This window comes from Aquila chrysaetos, chromosome 8, assembly GCF_900496995.4.
Source record: "Aquila chrysaetos chrysaetos chromosome 8, bAquChr1.4, whole genome shotgun sequence".
Taxonomy (NCBI): Eukaryota; Metazoa; Chordata; class Aves; order Accipitriformes; family Accipitridae; genus Aquila; species Aquila chrysaetos.
The window spans coordinates 21,774,033-21,786,916 of NC_044011.1; the positions used below are offsets into that span (position 1 = coordinate 21,774,033).

The window sequence follows — 12,884 nt, forward strand, 5'->3', positions numbered from 1 at the left end:
TGGGGTTATATTTAACAAACTGGGAGTGAAAATAGAGCAGTGTTGGACATCATAAGTGGATAACTAAGGGCAGCCAAAGAGTGAGAGTTAGGAAATAAGGATTCAGTTTCTAACAAACTTCAGATTTTCCTGGATGGTTCCTTTAATTAGTATGAAATGTCTTTGCTAGAAGTGCATTATACCTATGATGCAGTCATTCAAATTAGGTAACCACATCACACATAGGAAAAATTAGACATTTCTTATTTTCATTAGCGTTTTTGTATTGTATTGGAAAAATATGCATAAAACCCCCTTTCATTATGGCACATCAGGTCCTTTTATTCATACACATTTTGTGCAGAGTATCCTTGGCATGTGTTTCATTTAAAAAAAAAAAAAATCTTTCTGTGGGTAATGCTGATTTGATGTAAATAAAACTGCAACCTCCCAGGGTATAGTTCAGTGAAAAATATTGGGTACCTACCTGTCTGTTTTTGGAAAGGCTCAGGTTTTTGATGATACAAGCAGTATGGCCAACAATCACAGGGTCTGTTTTATGAGCTGACAGTAGCATTCCCAGGCTCTGTAGCAGCTTGACACATGCCAGAGTGTCCTGAGAATAGCAACCGGTATCTCAGTTACATCCAGTATGGACAACACAATGCAACTTTGCAGCAAACTATAGATAGATAGACCTTAGCTCTGAAAGAAGAGCATTACTTAGCTCATTTAAACCAATGGTGTAGTGACTGGATCCAGTGTTTTTCTCTCTCAAAATATGATTTACTGACTGGCACTGATCTACAGAACACTTGCTATGGAAAGCTGGAGTCTTTAAGGTCTGGTAGTTTATTTTTGTTTGCATCAAATGCTTCCCAGAGGTTGTCAGTAGTCAGGGGAAGGACACGTGATCCTGACTGGAAGGAGAAGTGGTCAGGGTAGGTGTGAAAGGCAAAAGTACATGGTGAAGTAGCAGCAGCAGTGTGTCCTTCAGTACCTCAGCAATTTACCTCGCCTACAATAATGCACTGTATGTTTAGATCAGTTTGTGATCAGGCACCACTTTAGTAACATGCTCTGAACAGCATCTTCTGAGTTTATACATACGTTTCTCTGCTGCCTGATGGATATTTTAGAGGGACTTCACTGCATACCTCTCTCTCTGAATGTAGTCTTCCTCCAATTACCACTAATATTAATTGAATCAGATCTTCTGAGTTTGGATTACTGCCCAGGTAATTTCTTCAATAACAGTATGGATTAAGGGGGCACTGCTGTTTGTAAGAGAAACCTGATCTCAGCAGGCTTTGGGTTAGGTCTCCAGTTAAAAGCAACAGATTTTCTCTTGGGAGCGTTTTTTCTTTCAGTCTCTTTCCCTTATGAATTTGAGTTCTTTATGCAGTTCTTATGTTTCTTTGCAATGAACTATATTATTTGTGTTACTTAGAAATTGAGACACATTAGCAAGAGTGTTCAATATAAAAAAAATCATTGGTCCTACATCAAGTTGAGAAAAATTGCATAATTCTGAAACCTGTGAAATGGCAGGATCACTGAAGCAGTGTTGAAAGGCAGATGTCTTTAAAAAATAGTTTAACTTACATCTTTCTTTTACTTAGGTTAAATTGCAAAAGTGTATCTTATTTAATATCAGCTGACATCTTCACTTATGTTCATTTTAAGCACTGTCACAGCCAGCAATCCTAAAATAAAACATGAAAATAGATGGAGAGGGCAGTGCTATGCCTAAACTCAGGGCATTAAAAAAATCCTATATGCAGATATGGCTGTAAATTTTCACTGGTTTTATTTTTCCTTCTCTTCAAAGGCAGAAATAATATAATTTTAGATAATTAATTAAATTACCATTAATGACTATTTTCTGTGCTTTTGGACCAAGTGTCCTCTTTTCTCTGTAATCCCATGAACTACAGTACCCTTATTTGATTTGCTGCAGCCTGGGAGGATGAAATTTTCTATGGACTGTAAATGGACTTTCTAATATACAATGACTTCCCTGCCAAGCTCTGCTGTTTGTTTAGGATCTACATTAGCAAGTGACAGTACTTTAAATTTTGCTGAACCTCTTTTTTGGCTGGCATATGGCTGGGATCCAGACTTTGGTTTTTGGCTCAATCCTGCACAGCACAAGAGAATCATGAGAAAACTCTGAGTGAAAAGGGACTGGGTGGTTCAGGTGGATGCTGATCTAACTTGTCCCAAGATTAAAAAAAAAAAAAAAAAAGCAAGGAAAATCATTCCAGCAGCAACTGTGCTTACAGTCACAATGCTGCAGTCGTACCCTTTAGCCGGGGATTTCTTGCCAAGACAAATATTATCCCCTGTTTACTAGGTAGCAAGATGGGAAGGCAAAGTTATTTTGTACCTGGAGTGGAAAGTCAGTGGCATCATCTGGAGTAGACAGACTCCTGCCACCCTGACTTCCATGTCTTTGCTCAAAGGAATATGATTTAAAAGGCTGTTTTTTCCCAAAGCCTTACTCTTTCTTTAGTGTCTCAGGGTTGGACTGTCCTTGGGAGAACTGAATGAAACTCCCCCTGCAAGAAGGAAGTTTTCCAGCGCTTGCTGGAAATCGCTGTCAACAGCCTGGCCAGGGGATTGCAAAAAAGGGGTTTAAGCAGGGAGAGGAGCTCCTGTGAAGCATTCCTGGGGGTCTGCTTCATGGTAACGAAAGGGCAGATGAATTCTGCCCTATTGTATCCTGGGTAGTATTTGTAATAATTCAAGCATCACTTGACTTGGTTGTAAAGGTTAGCTTTGTTTGGTGGTTTGTTTTGCAACAGCTGTTCCCATGGAGAATTCCCTCTTTCACTCATGGAGAATTCAGCCTGAGTTAAAGAAACCTTGAAAAGATGTGAAAAACAGGCCAGAAAAGGCATGGAGGTGGGGAGGCAGGATATGAGTAAGGAGAGGTCAGTCTCTTCTCAGAGTGCCCAGGGCTCACTCACACAAAGCAGCCACTTTGAGTAGTCAGGGACAGCCATGTTTGCTCACTAAAACAAATTCTGAGATGTAGATACTTCTCACTGGAGAATAAACCCTCAAGGGCGACACTTTGCTTTCCAGCCTCCTGCTGCTGACCCTTTTCCCCCGTGAAGGACAGGCTGTTTCACTGCTGGTGTAACAAGGCTGAGCTCCCTGTGCCTTTGTTCCCACTGACGCTGCGCCGTGCCCTTTGTAGCTGGGGGTTTGAAGCACTGGTAAAGACACGTTTCAGGATCAGGGAGGAAAAGAGTTGCGGGTACTCTTTGCTGGGAGAACAAAAAGCGCAAATGGTGTTTGGGGGCAAGAAAAGCAAATGCGAGTGAGGACAATGTTCCACCATAATGTCTCATACTGAGTAACATTTTTACTGTGCAAATAGCCTCCGACTAACTTAATGCATTTCAGTTGTAAGCTTGTTGAGAGCAAATTGTGTTTTGATTGCATGAGGCAGTTTGACAAGCAATGAGGACGTTCGGTGCTAATGCAGCCAGCACAAAACCTCTGAAGCCACAGTGCCTTTGAAAAGCTCTGTGCTCTAGTTGCTGCTTTCCAGGCATTGAGCTTACCCATTTTTTCCATCATGTCCCACAGTTAAGAGGAGGTGCAATTTGATTTGTACTGTGTTGTGTATGTGCAACTGAGGTATAAGGCACCAGGCGTCCAATACCCAGAGGAAATTTCAAATCAGACTGAGTGTATTTCAGCCACAAGAAGCCTCTAAGCCCAGCTGTGGTTACTCAGACTGTCTGTCACTACTGCTTAAAGTAATGTGGCAGAAAAGGTTCTCACATTTTTTTGCTTTATCTACCCAAATTCTGACTCTCTTAAAAGGTTATTGTTAGCTTAAGACACCTATCAAAAACCTTTCATATCCGTGTTCCTAAGGATGTCTTTAATTACTGTAATGGAAAAGCACATTTAATCATAATAATAATTTGTCAGTTGCTACCTACTGGTTTTGCTGTTCTATGTGGAGGATGAAAGTGCAGCAGGAGTGTCTGTTTTGTTTATTTGCTGTAGTTTATTTCTAGTCAGACTTCTTCATGTATTTGCATAGTGTTGCACTGTTAATGTGGTGTTTACCCTGAATGTGGGCAAAAGAACCGTTCTGTAACTAAGGACTTGAGGATACACAGGAAAAGTCCTAGTGAATTAGCTAAAGATAGATAGGATTTCAAACTGTATTAGTCCTCCTTGCTGTCTTGATCCTAATTCAAAAGAAGTTAAATTTATGCAAATATACTTTTGAATAACTGTCCATATAGGGAAGTAATGTATTTTTGCACTTTATTTTGCACTGATGCACTTTAAATGCACGCTCTAAATTAGTTTCTCTGCTTTTCAGTGTGTGTGGAAGCTCTGTAACCAAGGAATAGCTTCCTCAGCTGCGCCCATGGTTGTAGTCTCTCATGGTGCTATGCACGTCCCCTGCCCCTTGTACACCCATCTGGACACCTACAGTCTAGAGGGACTGAGGGGACCATAGGGAGTTGCAGAGTGTGCAGGGCAGTGTCCACACATCCAAGAATCTGACATCCATCACCCCCTCTACCCTCCCCTTGGTCACCTTGCAGGCAATCTGATTAACTACGGGATCCTTTGGATCCCACCTCACCACAACAGAGAGGCTCCTCGGGTAGTTAGTGACGGTGCAGACAAAACCTTGTTATTCTGGGTGGGAGACAGAAGGGTTGGGAAGTCACACAGAGCCTATTGGTCATTCTCAAAATGCATTTTGTAAGTGATTTTGCCATAACAGGGCATTACCCCAGGTGGTAGCCAGAACTAATCTTTCCCCTCTGGTCTTGGAAAATGACCTCCCCTACCTGGTTGTGCGGGTGCTGGGACAGTATCCAGAGCAGAGCAATGGAGGCGTGACGCACATCCTCGCTGCCAGATGCCAGGAGAGAGCACAGCTTGGGCAGGACGTCCTCAGCAACCATCTCAGCCTGGATGTCCGCTGGTTTGGGAAAATGACTGAGGTCAAGGAGCTTCAGAGCACCATGAGGAGGTATTTGGGCTCTGACTCAAACATTTGACTGTGCCTCAGTGATGAAGTTGGAGGCGACCTCCCCATCTCTGTGGGATGGGACAATGCTGGACATTTAGTTATAAAAATAAACCCTCATTTGTTCCAGCTCCTTTTGCCAAAGGATTAATACAGGCTTGAGAGCAGAACGTAGGTTTGGGCACCCTTCAGTTTGTGTCTGAACCTCAGCAAGAAGAAATGAGGGGAATTTCCAGAGTCTTTCATTGGCATAAGGCCCAGTAAGAAGGTGGCAGATTCTGCTGCACAGACAGAAAGACCTCTCCAAGCACCACCTATCTCGCAGAGTTATGGTTAGCCAGGGGAGAGATCAGCCATCCTGGCTGAATCCTTACATCTCACTTGTCCCTGCAACCTCAGCAAGTGCTTTTGGGCACTAAAAGGCAATGCCAAAGCAGCCAGCAGATGGAGCGGCAGTCCTAAAAGGCCAAGCAGACCAGGGGTTTTCAACCACGCCAAGGAGCAGCGCAGCAGTTCCTTCACTCCCAGCTCCACTATAATTGTGAGTGCTTGAAAATTAAGCACCTTTACATTTTCTAGATGAACAACTCTACCCTGGACCCTAGGGCTCTAGCGTTGAGCGTGCCAGTCCTCTGCTTTCATCTCCCAAGTATGCCATAGAAACGGATCTTGGGCATTTAATAGCATAGGATTTTTTTAGAGGATGACAAATGCTTGGGAGAAAATTATATTTAATGATAGACAGATTCATGCCTTGGGAGAAGGCAGGTCCCCACTCAAGCAGCAATTTCAGGAGACATTCTGTCCTAATCGGGTTTAATGCTTAGGAAACAGAGAAGGGAGAAAAGCTTAGTAAGTTGCAAAGGCTCTGTGCATAAGAAGACCCCTGCTGTTTCTCTCACTTTGTCCAGATACTTCCCCTTGCTACCTGGGAGCTCCGAGACAGATTTAGTTAGTGTATGCACTGCACCTCCCTCTTCCCTTAACATTCAATTAAAATGTAGAAAAGAGGGTATCTCTGTGCTTTTAATATGAAAGATTCCCAGCCCACTCTGCTCAGTCTGAAAGGCAGAGAGAGAAAGGAAAAGAAATAGTGTGGTTTGTTTATCTCCAAGATATTGCTTACCACTGGTAGCCAAATTTCTTAGGCAAACACATGCCTGGCTTGAAACCTGCTTGTGCCAAAGAGGGGAAAAAAAAAAAATAGAAAGAGAGAGGGGAAAAAAGAGCGGTTTCAGTAATGCATGTTCTTGCCTATTGTATGCAAAATAAATGTGACAACACTAACAAGCTATTACATTATCTTCAGAGAATAAATTTTGGGAAATGATTTTTTTTTTTCCCCAAACTTTTGATGAGTTTTTTTCATCCTCCTCTAGTATCAGTCATCCTGTTGTTGATGAGGAAGAGCCAATGAATTGAGATGTTGGTTTATTTTAGAATGTCAGATAAGTTATAGGAAAAAGGAGTGAAATTTGTCTCATTTGCTCTGCCTTTTTTTTGCCTCCCTCCTACACAGAATTTAAGGTTCACCCTTTAAATCCTGAACTGTGGCTTATTGAAGATTCTTTGGTGCAGCTCCCAACAAAGCAAAATTTTCAAGATGTTATTCTCTGAAGCCATACAGTCAAAGATACGGATACCAAAAAAAAAAAAAAAAAAAAGTAGCATAATAGATGCTCCAGCTACCTTCTGTCGCAGACACAATGATCAAAGGTAGTTGAGAGCCTGGACAGAGCACTTCACACATGTAGTTTTAAGTTTAAATACAGGCCATCCTAGTCTAAAGAAAGCGTCCAGGGCTGTGGAACATCTTTCATGATTTCCCTTCTCTCTCTCCATACATTAACCTTGTAGAACCTATGCATCTTCTAATATATGCGTCTTTTCTCATGGGAAAGATGCTGCATAGGCCCCTGTACAGTAGATAAGCGCAATTGTGCAAGACTGAAACTGGAAGCCCAAGTTTATAGCTCTACTCTGATGCTAAGTTTTTACACAAAGAGAAAGTTACAATTTCACCTTGTCCACGGAAGAGGATAGGAGAGATATGAGTGTCCGCAGCAGGAATCTGTTGCCAGGTCTCAGCATGGCTTCATGGTGCTGAACATTGGCTGCCATGTTGCTTAAGGTAGCACAGCTGTAATACTGCAGAGAACCAAGAAAAAAGTAGACAGAGGAGGTCACACTGGTGACATGTTGAAGAGAATAAAAATAAATCGGAGATATGCTCAGATTTAGAGCTGATGAAAATAAAGTCCTTTTTCATCTTAAGGGTGTTTTATTGGGTTGAAGTGATAACAGCCTAAGTGGGCTTCCTCCAGGAAAAGCAATGCAATCTGCTATAGCTACAACGGCAATCATGCTGTGGCACTGCATGTTGTACAAACCCATTAGGACCCTGGGTATTTGGGAATGTGCTGTGCTGCTGCAACAATACTGCTGCTGGCACCTAAGTCAGGTCATCTGCACCTACTGTATTATATGTTTACATTGAGTTACTCAAGCTGGATGTAGTCATTGCCCTAGCATGCCAAGAGATCATTTTCAAAGGATTTAAACATAAACGCTACAGAGGATCATACATGTAAGAGTATGTATTACTAGGGAGGTATAATTAGAAGAAACAGGTTGAACTGCAGAGAAGGAAATTTTGAGATGAATCTCAGAGAAAGATGATAATGCTGAAACAGTTTGCAGAAAGCAACTCCAGAGGCTCCATGCCTTCAGACATTTAAAAGAAATCTGAACAGAGATAACAAAACTGATGGAGGAAACAATCTTGTACTACTCAGAGGACTGAATGAATGAACTAGCGGATTTTAAGGTTTAAAATGCTGATTCATGGTTTTTCATCGGCATACTTTTGAACCAAGACCAGCTCTCTGTTAAGTGTGCAGAATCACAAAGAAGTGTCTGTGGTAGGCATAAAATAGGAAGATTTCCCAGATATTTACAGTAAGAAGAAAAAAATATTTGCAAGTTATGCCTTCTCAGAACACTTAGTAAGATTGCTTAGAGTGGAAGAGTAAAGTTGGAATGCAAAAAAAAACCAACAGAGGAAGAGGCCTATCTGCAACTTGTCTGATGCTCTGAAAGACACAGAAGGTAACCGCATAACAACTGTGTGCATGCATTAGTGTGTGCTGGCAGATGCACTTCTGTGTCATAAACTTCCTCCCATGGAGCTAGACAAATTGAGTGTTTTGAATATACATTATTTGACTGAGCTGGGTTTCACCAAGATGTTCTCACATGTTTCCCCACTTCTCTAGAGAGACTTTCCCTCCTCTCCACCTTTTCATTTCCACACACTGTGGTTCATGCTCTCCTCACAGTCACACTGTGACTGTTTGGAAAATCTGACCTGTTTGAGCCATACCTGCACTTCTGAGTCAGGAGATTCCAGCAGCAAGGTAAGAACTGGTAGGGCTCCTTCCTTGCATAGGACATGTTGGATTTTCTCTGCCATTTGGAAAACAAAACAGAAAAATGCTATTGGTGTGTCTTTCCCCTTCCCTCCCTGTCATCTGGAGGCACCATTCAGAAGGGATATGCACAATCATTGGGTTCTAGAGAGTGGTGATGTTGTCCAAATATATGCCAATCAGCGTGAGTGGAGATAATATAATTTAGAGCTTGTGCAATATAGCAGTATGCAGACATTTTAGCAAAATGACTAGCTGTTTGATTGACTAAGCCTTTGCTGGTTTTATGCTAAAGACTGTTCTGAGAATCTGAATTGCTGGAGAAGCTGAAAAATCTCAGGTGTAATATTCCCCATGATTTCTGTGTTTAAAAAACAAATTTGCTTAAAATTTTTGAATAATAACAGAAGTGTAATAGCCAACTGTAGAAGTTCTTGCCAACCATTCCCTTCCACCATGTAGAGATAAGAGACGTTACTCATGACCGTGTAATTTAGCTGTGTGGGATAAAGGTATCATCCAGTTAGATAAGATTTATTGCTAGTTTGTTTCAGAGTTAATGTATGGGACTGCAGATATTATTACAGAGGACCAGATACTGCTTTTGCTAAAGCTGTTGGCAGATATCCCAGGAGCCTTTAACGTCTGGCCCATAATAGTTATATTTTGTATCTTTCAGTATCAAGTTAGGGATACAAGTCAAATGTTCCTAGAGCTTGACCTTGTTGGATAAGCTTCTGAGATTGCTTCAAAGTACCACCAAATGTGCTGCTAACTTTTTAGACCAAGTGATTTCTTCAGCAAATGATTACTTTTTTTCTATTTCTTTGACTGATGATTTAAGTGCTTGTACATTAGCCACTTGGGGTTGAAAATCAAGACTTTCTATTTCAGTACTAGGCAAAAAAGGGTCTGTATTAACTAAAGAGAGGCCAAACTTAAATCATCAGCCTATGTTATCGACTTGAATGCCATATGCAAAGAAAATAATTTGTTGTTCAGATATGCTTTTATTCTTGCCTTAACCCTTTTGAATTATTTTTCTATCAGTGAGAAAATTTATTTCAGCAATTTTAGATAAACCATTAGTCAGAAAGTACCTGATTGTGTGAGGTTGAGAATAGCACCAACTGCATTTTGTTGGACTCTAGGATCGTAGGAATTGGCAAGAGACAGTAGGGGTGTAACTCCTCGAGCAGCGCCAATTGCCTCTCGGTTGGACTCTGGAAAAAAGAATCAGAAAAAGAAAGAAAGAAGGCATTGCCATCTTACTGTGAGCCACGAGCAGGACAACTAGCAGGACTAGACTTCTTAGGCGTTCGCTTCTCTGATTCTTTGGTATATATCAAAATTTCTCTGCATGCTCAAAGGAAACTTAACAATTTCAAGAGCTCAGTGGGGAAGAACTAACTCATGACTTCTGGATTAGCCACAGATCACAGCTGGTTCAATGCTTTTGTTTTGTGACTGGGATGATTAAAATAAAAAGACTGTCAGTCCCCTTAAACAGGTTAGCAAGGTGTCATACTTGCCTTGTACCCCTGGTATGTCTGATCAAACTATTCACAGTGTGCCAACCAAAAACTACATAATTAATTGCAGGTAAGACTGAATTAATTTAGCAGGGTATATTCAGGGCTGATTTCTCTCTTTGAATGTGCCTGTGTCACTCCTTTGACAGCTACAAACAACACAGAGGTTTCTAAAGACGGGATTTGACTTAACCACTGGAATTTGAAAAGATGCTTCTTCTCTGAAGTGGTTATGCTTCCTGCATGGCAGTGTATTAAGTTGTACAGTTGTATTCAACATCCTGGAGTACAAGGAGAATTCAAGAGAGATCTGCAGAGTCCCTTGAGACTCTTGGATGAAAAACTAGGGAAAAAAACCTATAATACTTAAATAATTCTATAAAATTAACTATATACTATAAAATACTATACAACATATTTATAGACTGTGTATGTAACTATACTATACTACATATGCTAAAGTTATACTATGCTATGAAATATAATACAATTTAGAAAAAAAATATCTGTTTTTAGTTCTACTCTTTTTGGTTTGGACTTACTGAAGGTAATCTCAGCTGTGCTGTACAGAAGAGAATCCTTCCATTATGCTCTTCCCTACCCCTCTACCATGAGGCCATCAAAACATTTGCAACAAATAACCTGCTGCCACACTGAGACAGCTATGGCCCTCTCCCTTTTACTGTCTTATTTATATCTATATGTTATCTGTATTTGTATCTTATAAGTATTCTAGTGGCATAATTTTGAAAAAATAAGGTGTTGGCAGTGGTGTTCTTTGAAGTTGATGAAATTTAAATGGGAATTAGACCAATGAACGATTCTTTTAATATCATAGTATTCTGCAGATTATTTTATAAAAGGAAAAAGCAAAGTCCATAGTCTACATCTTCCATTGTTTATATGAGCCAAACTACCACTGAAGGCCACAGGAGTTTTAGCTGAGTATTGCTTCATTTATGTGCATTTCTAGACAGTTTAAACAATGGCCGGTCTCTGGAAGTTTGCAGAGAAAAATATGAAGCAGAAGAAAGCAAGAAATATGAAGGTATTTGGAGGAGATCAACTATTCAGGTGCCAACTAACTTAGAGAGTTAAGAGAACAAAGCCATTACTTCTATAGCTGGAGATTACCTATACTGGGGAACTGACATACACAGATAATCCAGGATATTTATTCAAGTATAGTTCAGTCAGTATCAGTTTAGTATTCCAGAACAAGTCCTTTTCTGCCTTCATATGAATATTTTATACTCAAGGAAATACCTTTTATTCTGGAAAAAAATACTTTAATTTTTGAGCAAAATAATTGTTCAGGGAAGAGTCATGTATTTAAAAATAGCTTTTCCATGTGGGAAGCTATTATTCTGGTTAAATATTCTGGACAATTTTGTAGACAAGCCTTTCTCCAATCTAATTTGCCTGCGTATTGTTCTTTTGTTTCCCTCAGCGGAAGCAGAAATTCTTTTGTGCGGCTCCAACTGATGGAAACCAGTCTGGTGTGATGTAAACTCTGATTAGTTGAGTAAAAAAGAGAGGTAAAAAGATTGAGAATTCAGATATTGCTGCTTCCTTCATTCTTCCACACAATACACTCCATGAATGTTTCTGAATGTGGAAGAGAACCTCACATTTGGGCAAAGGGACTACAAACATTTGGACAAAACTTGGGCAAATTCTTTCTTCCACTTTCCCTTCTAGGGCAGGGAAGGGGAATCCTATATCCTCTTGAGAGAGAGCTTTTCAGGCGTGTGTGTCCTCTCTGAAGATCTTTGGAATGAAGCACTGGCTGTGACAGAAAATGACCCATTGGGTGCTTCAAAGGTTTTTCTTCCTTAAAGAAACATAACCTGGCTTGATTTGGAAAGGCTTCACATCCATGACAGCTCAAACAATTTTTCTGCCTGAGGGCTCAGAGGTGGTGGTCAACACTGGAAGCCTACAGTGGCAGGATGAGGTTTTACAGCCCGCTTTAGAGGAAGGTGGCACGTGGAGATGCCGGCACCCCACTCTGGCCTGGGAAGGACTGGAGTGCCCGCATTCATCATGGGCGAGTACCACAACAGGTACCCACATAATGGAAACCTCTGTGACCAAAATAAAAAAAAAATATTTTTTTTCTTTCTTTTCCCTTGGGTCATTCACTAGCTGACAAGTTCTCTGCAGTCTTTGTTAGTGCCCATTATTGTGAGTTTGCTGGATTTATTTTTACATATGTCATTTTCCCTTATTCTCTTCTCCATTCTCATTCTAGTTTTGGTAGATAGTGTGGCTGAACACTATCTGTTTTGTCAACTTATGACAGAATGAATAGAGATATCTATCTCCCCAAGATGTGTAACTGTACTATCATCTCCATAAGAGATGTGGCAGGCTAGACTATGTTTCTCTCCTGGACCACCTGTTTATCTAAGTAATGCAGTCCCTCCACTGATGCAACCTTAAGAGTGCTTTTAGAAGGGAACCACATATGCTGGTGGTTAGATGCTACTGATGGTTTAGATGCTACTCTAAGGTGGGGAAATCAATAACATCTACTCAAGCTGAGTTTGAATAACTCACCTTGAAACCTGCATTTATAAATTCTTTCCTTCCATTCTCTGCTATTGTGTGCTTGAAAATTCTCCTGTCAGTACAACTCTGAATGTGTTCTATACTCAGTGCATCCTCCCTGTTTAGCTTAATGCAGATGTTCAGGCCTCCCTAAACCCTTGCTGTGAATGTTTAGTTCTGTTCTTATGTACTCTGAGAAGAGTTCTTATCCCCAAACTGATTACTTTCACTCACAGATTGAGAAGATGCACATTATTGCAAATGTGCATGTGTCCCTTTTGCTATGTGGATAAATGCTGGTGTTGTAACAAACTGACCTCCAAATCATTTTCATCTGAATGGGTTGGTTTGCTGTTTTTATTTTTGGCTACCTAT

The 12,884-nt window shown here is 40.6% G+C and overlaps 1 protein-coding gene across 6 annotated transcripts in view; it reads right to left on the minus strand.

Moving 5' to 3' along the window:
- The window catches only part of LOC115344986 (vacuolar protein 8-like), a 32,252-nt gene that overhangs the window by 9,756 nt on the left and 9,612 nt on the right, over window positions 1-12,884 (minus strand). For 4 of the 6 annotated variants that reach the window (XM_030023132.2, XM_030023133.2, XM_030023130.2 and 1 more), the window contains 6 exons: window positions 9,525-9,647; window positions 8,379-8,461; window positions 7,019-7,144; window positions 6,123-6,168; window positions 4,815-4,948; window positions 467-595 (listed from right to left, as the gene is read on the minus strand). In XM_030023132.2, the coding sequence (XP_029878992.1) occupies window positions 467-595; window positions 4,815-4,948; window positions 6,123-6,168; window positions 7,019-7,144; window positions 8,379-8,461; window positions 9,525-9,647 (641 nt within the window). The remainder of the gene's footprint in view (window positions 1-466; window positions 596-4,814; window positions 4,949-6,122; window positions 6,169-7,018; window positions 7,145-8,378; window positions 8,462-9,524; window positions 9,648-12,884) is intronic. The other 2 variants (XM_030023134.2, XM_030023135.2) reach the window with 2 other exon arrangements.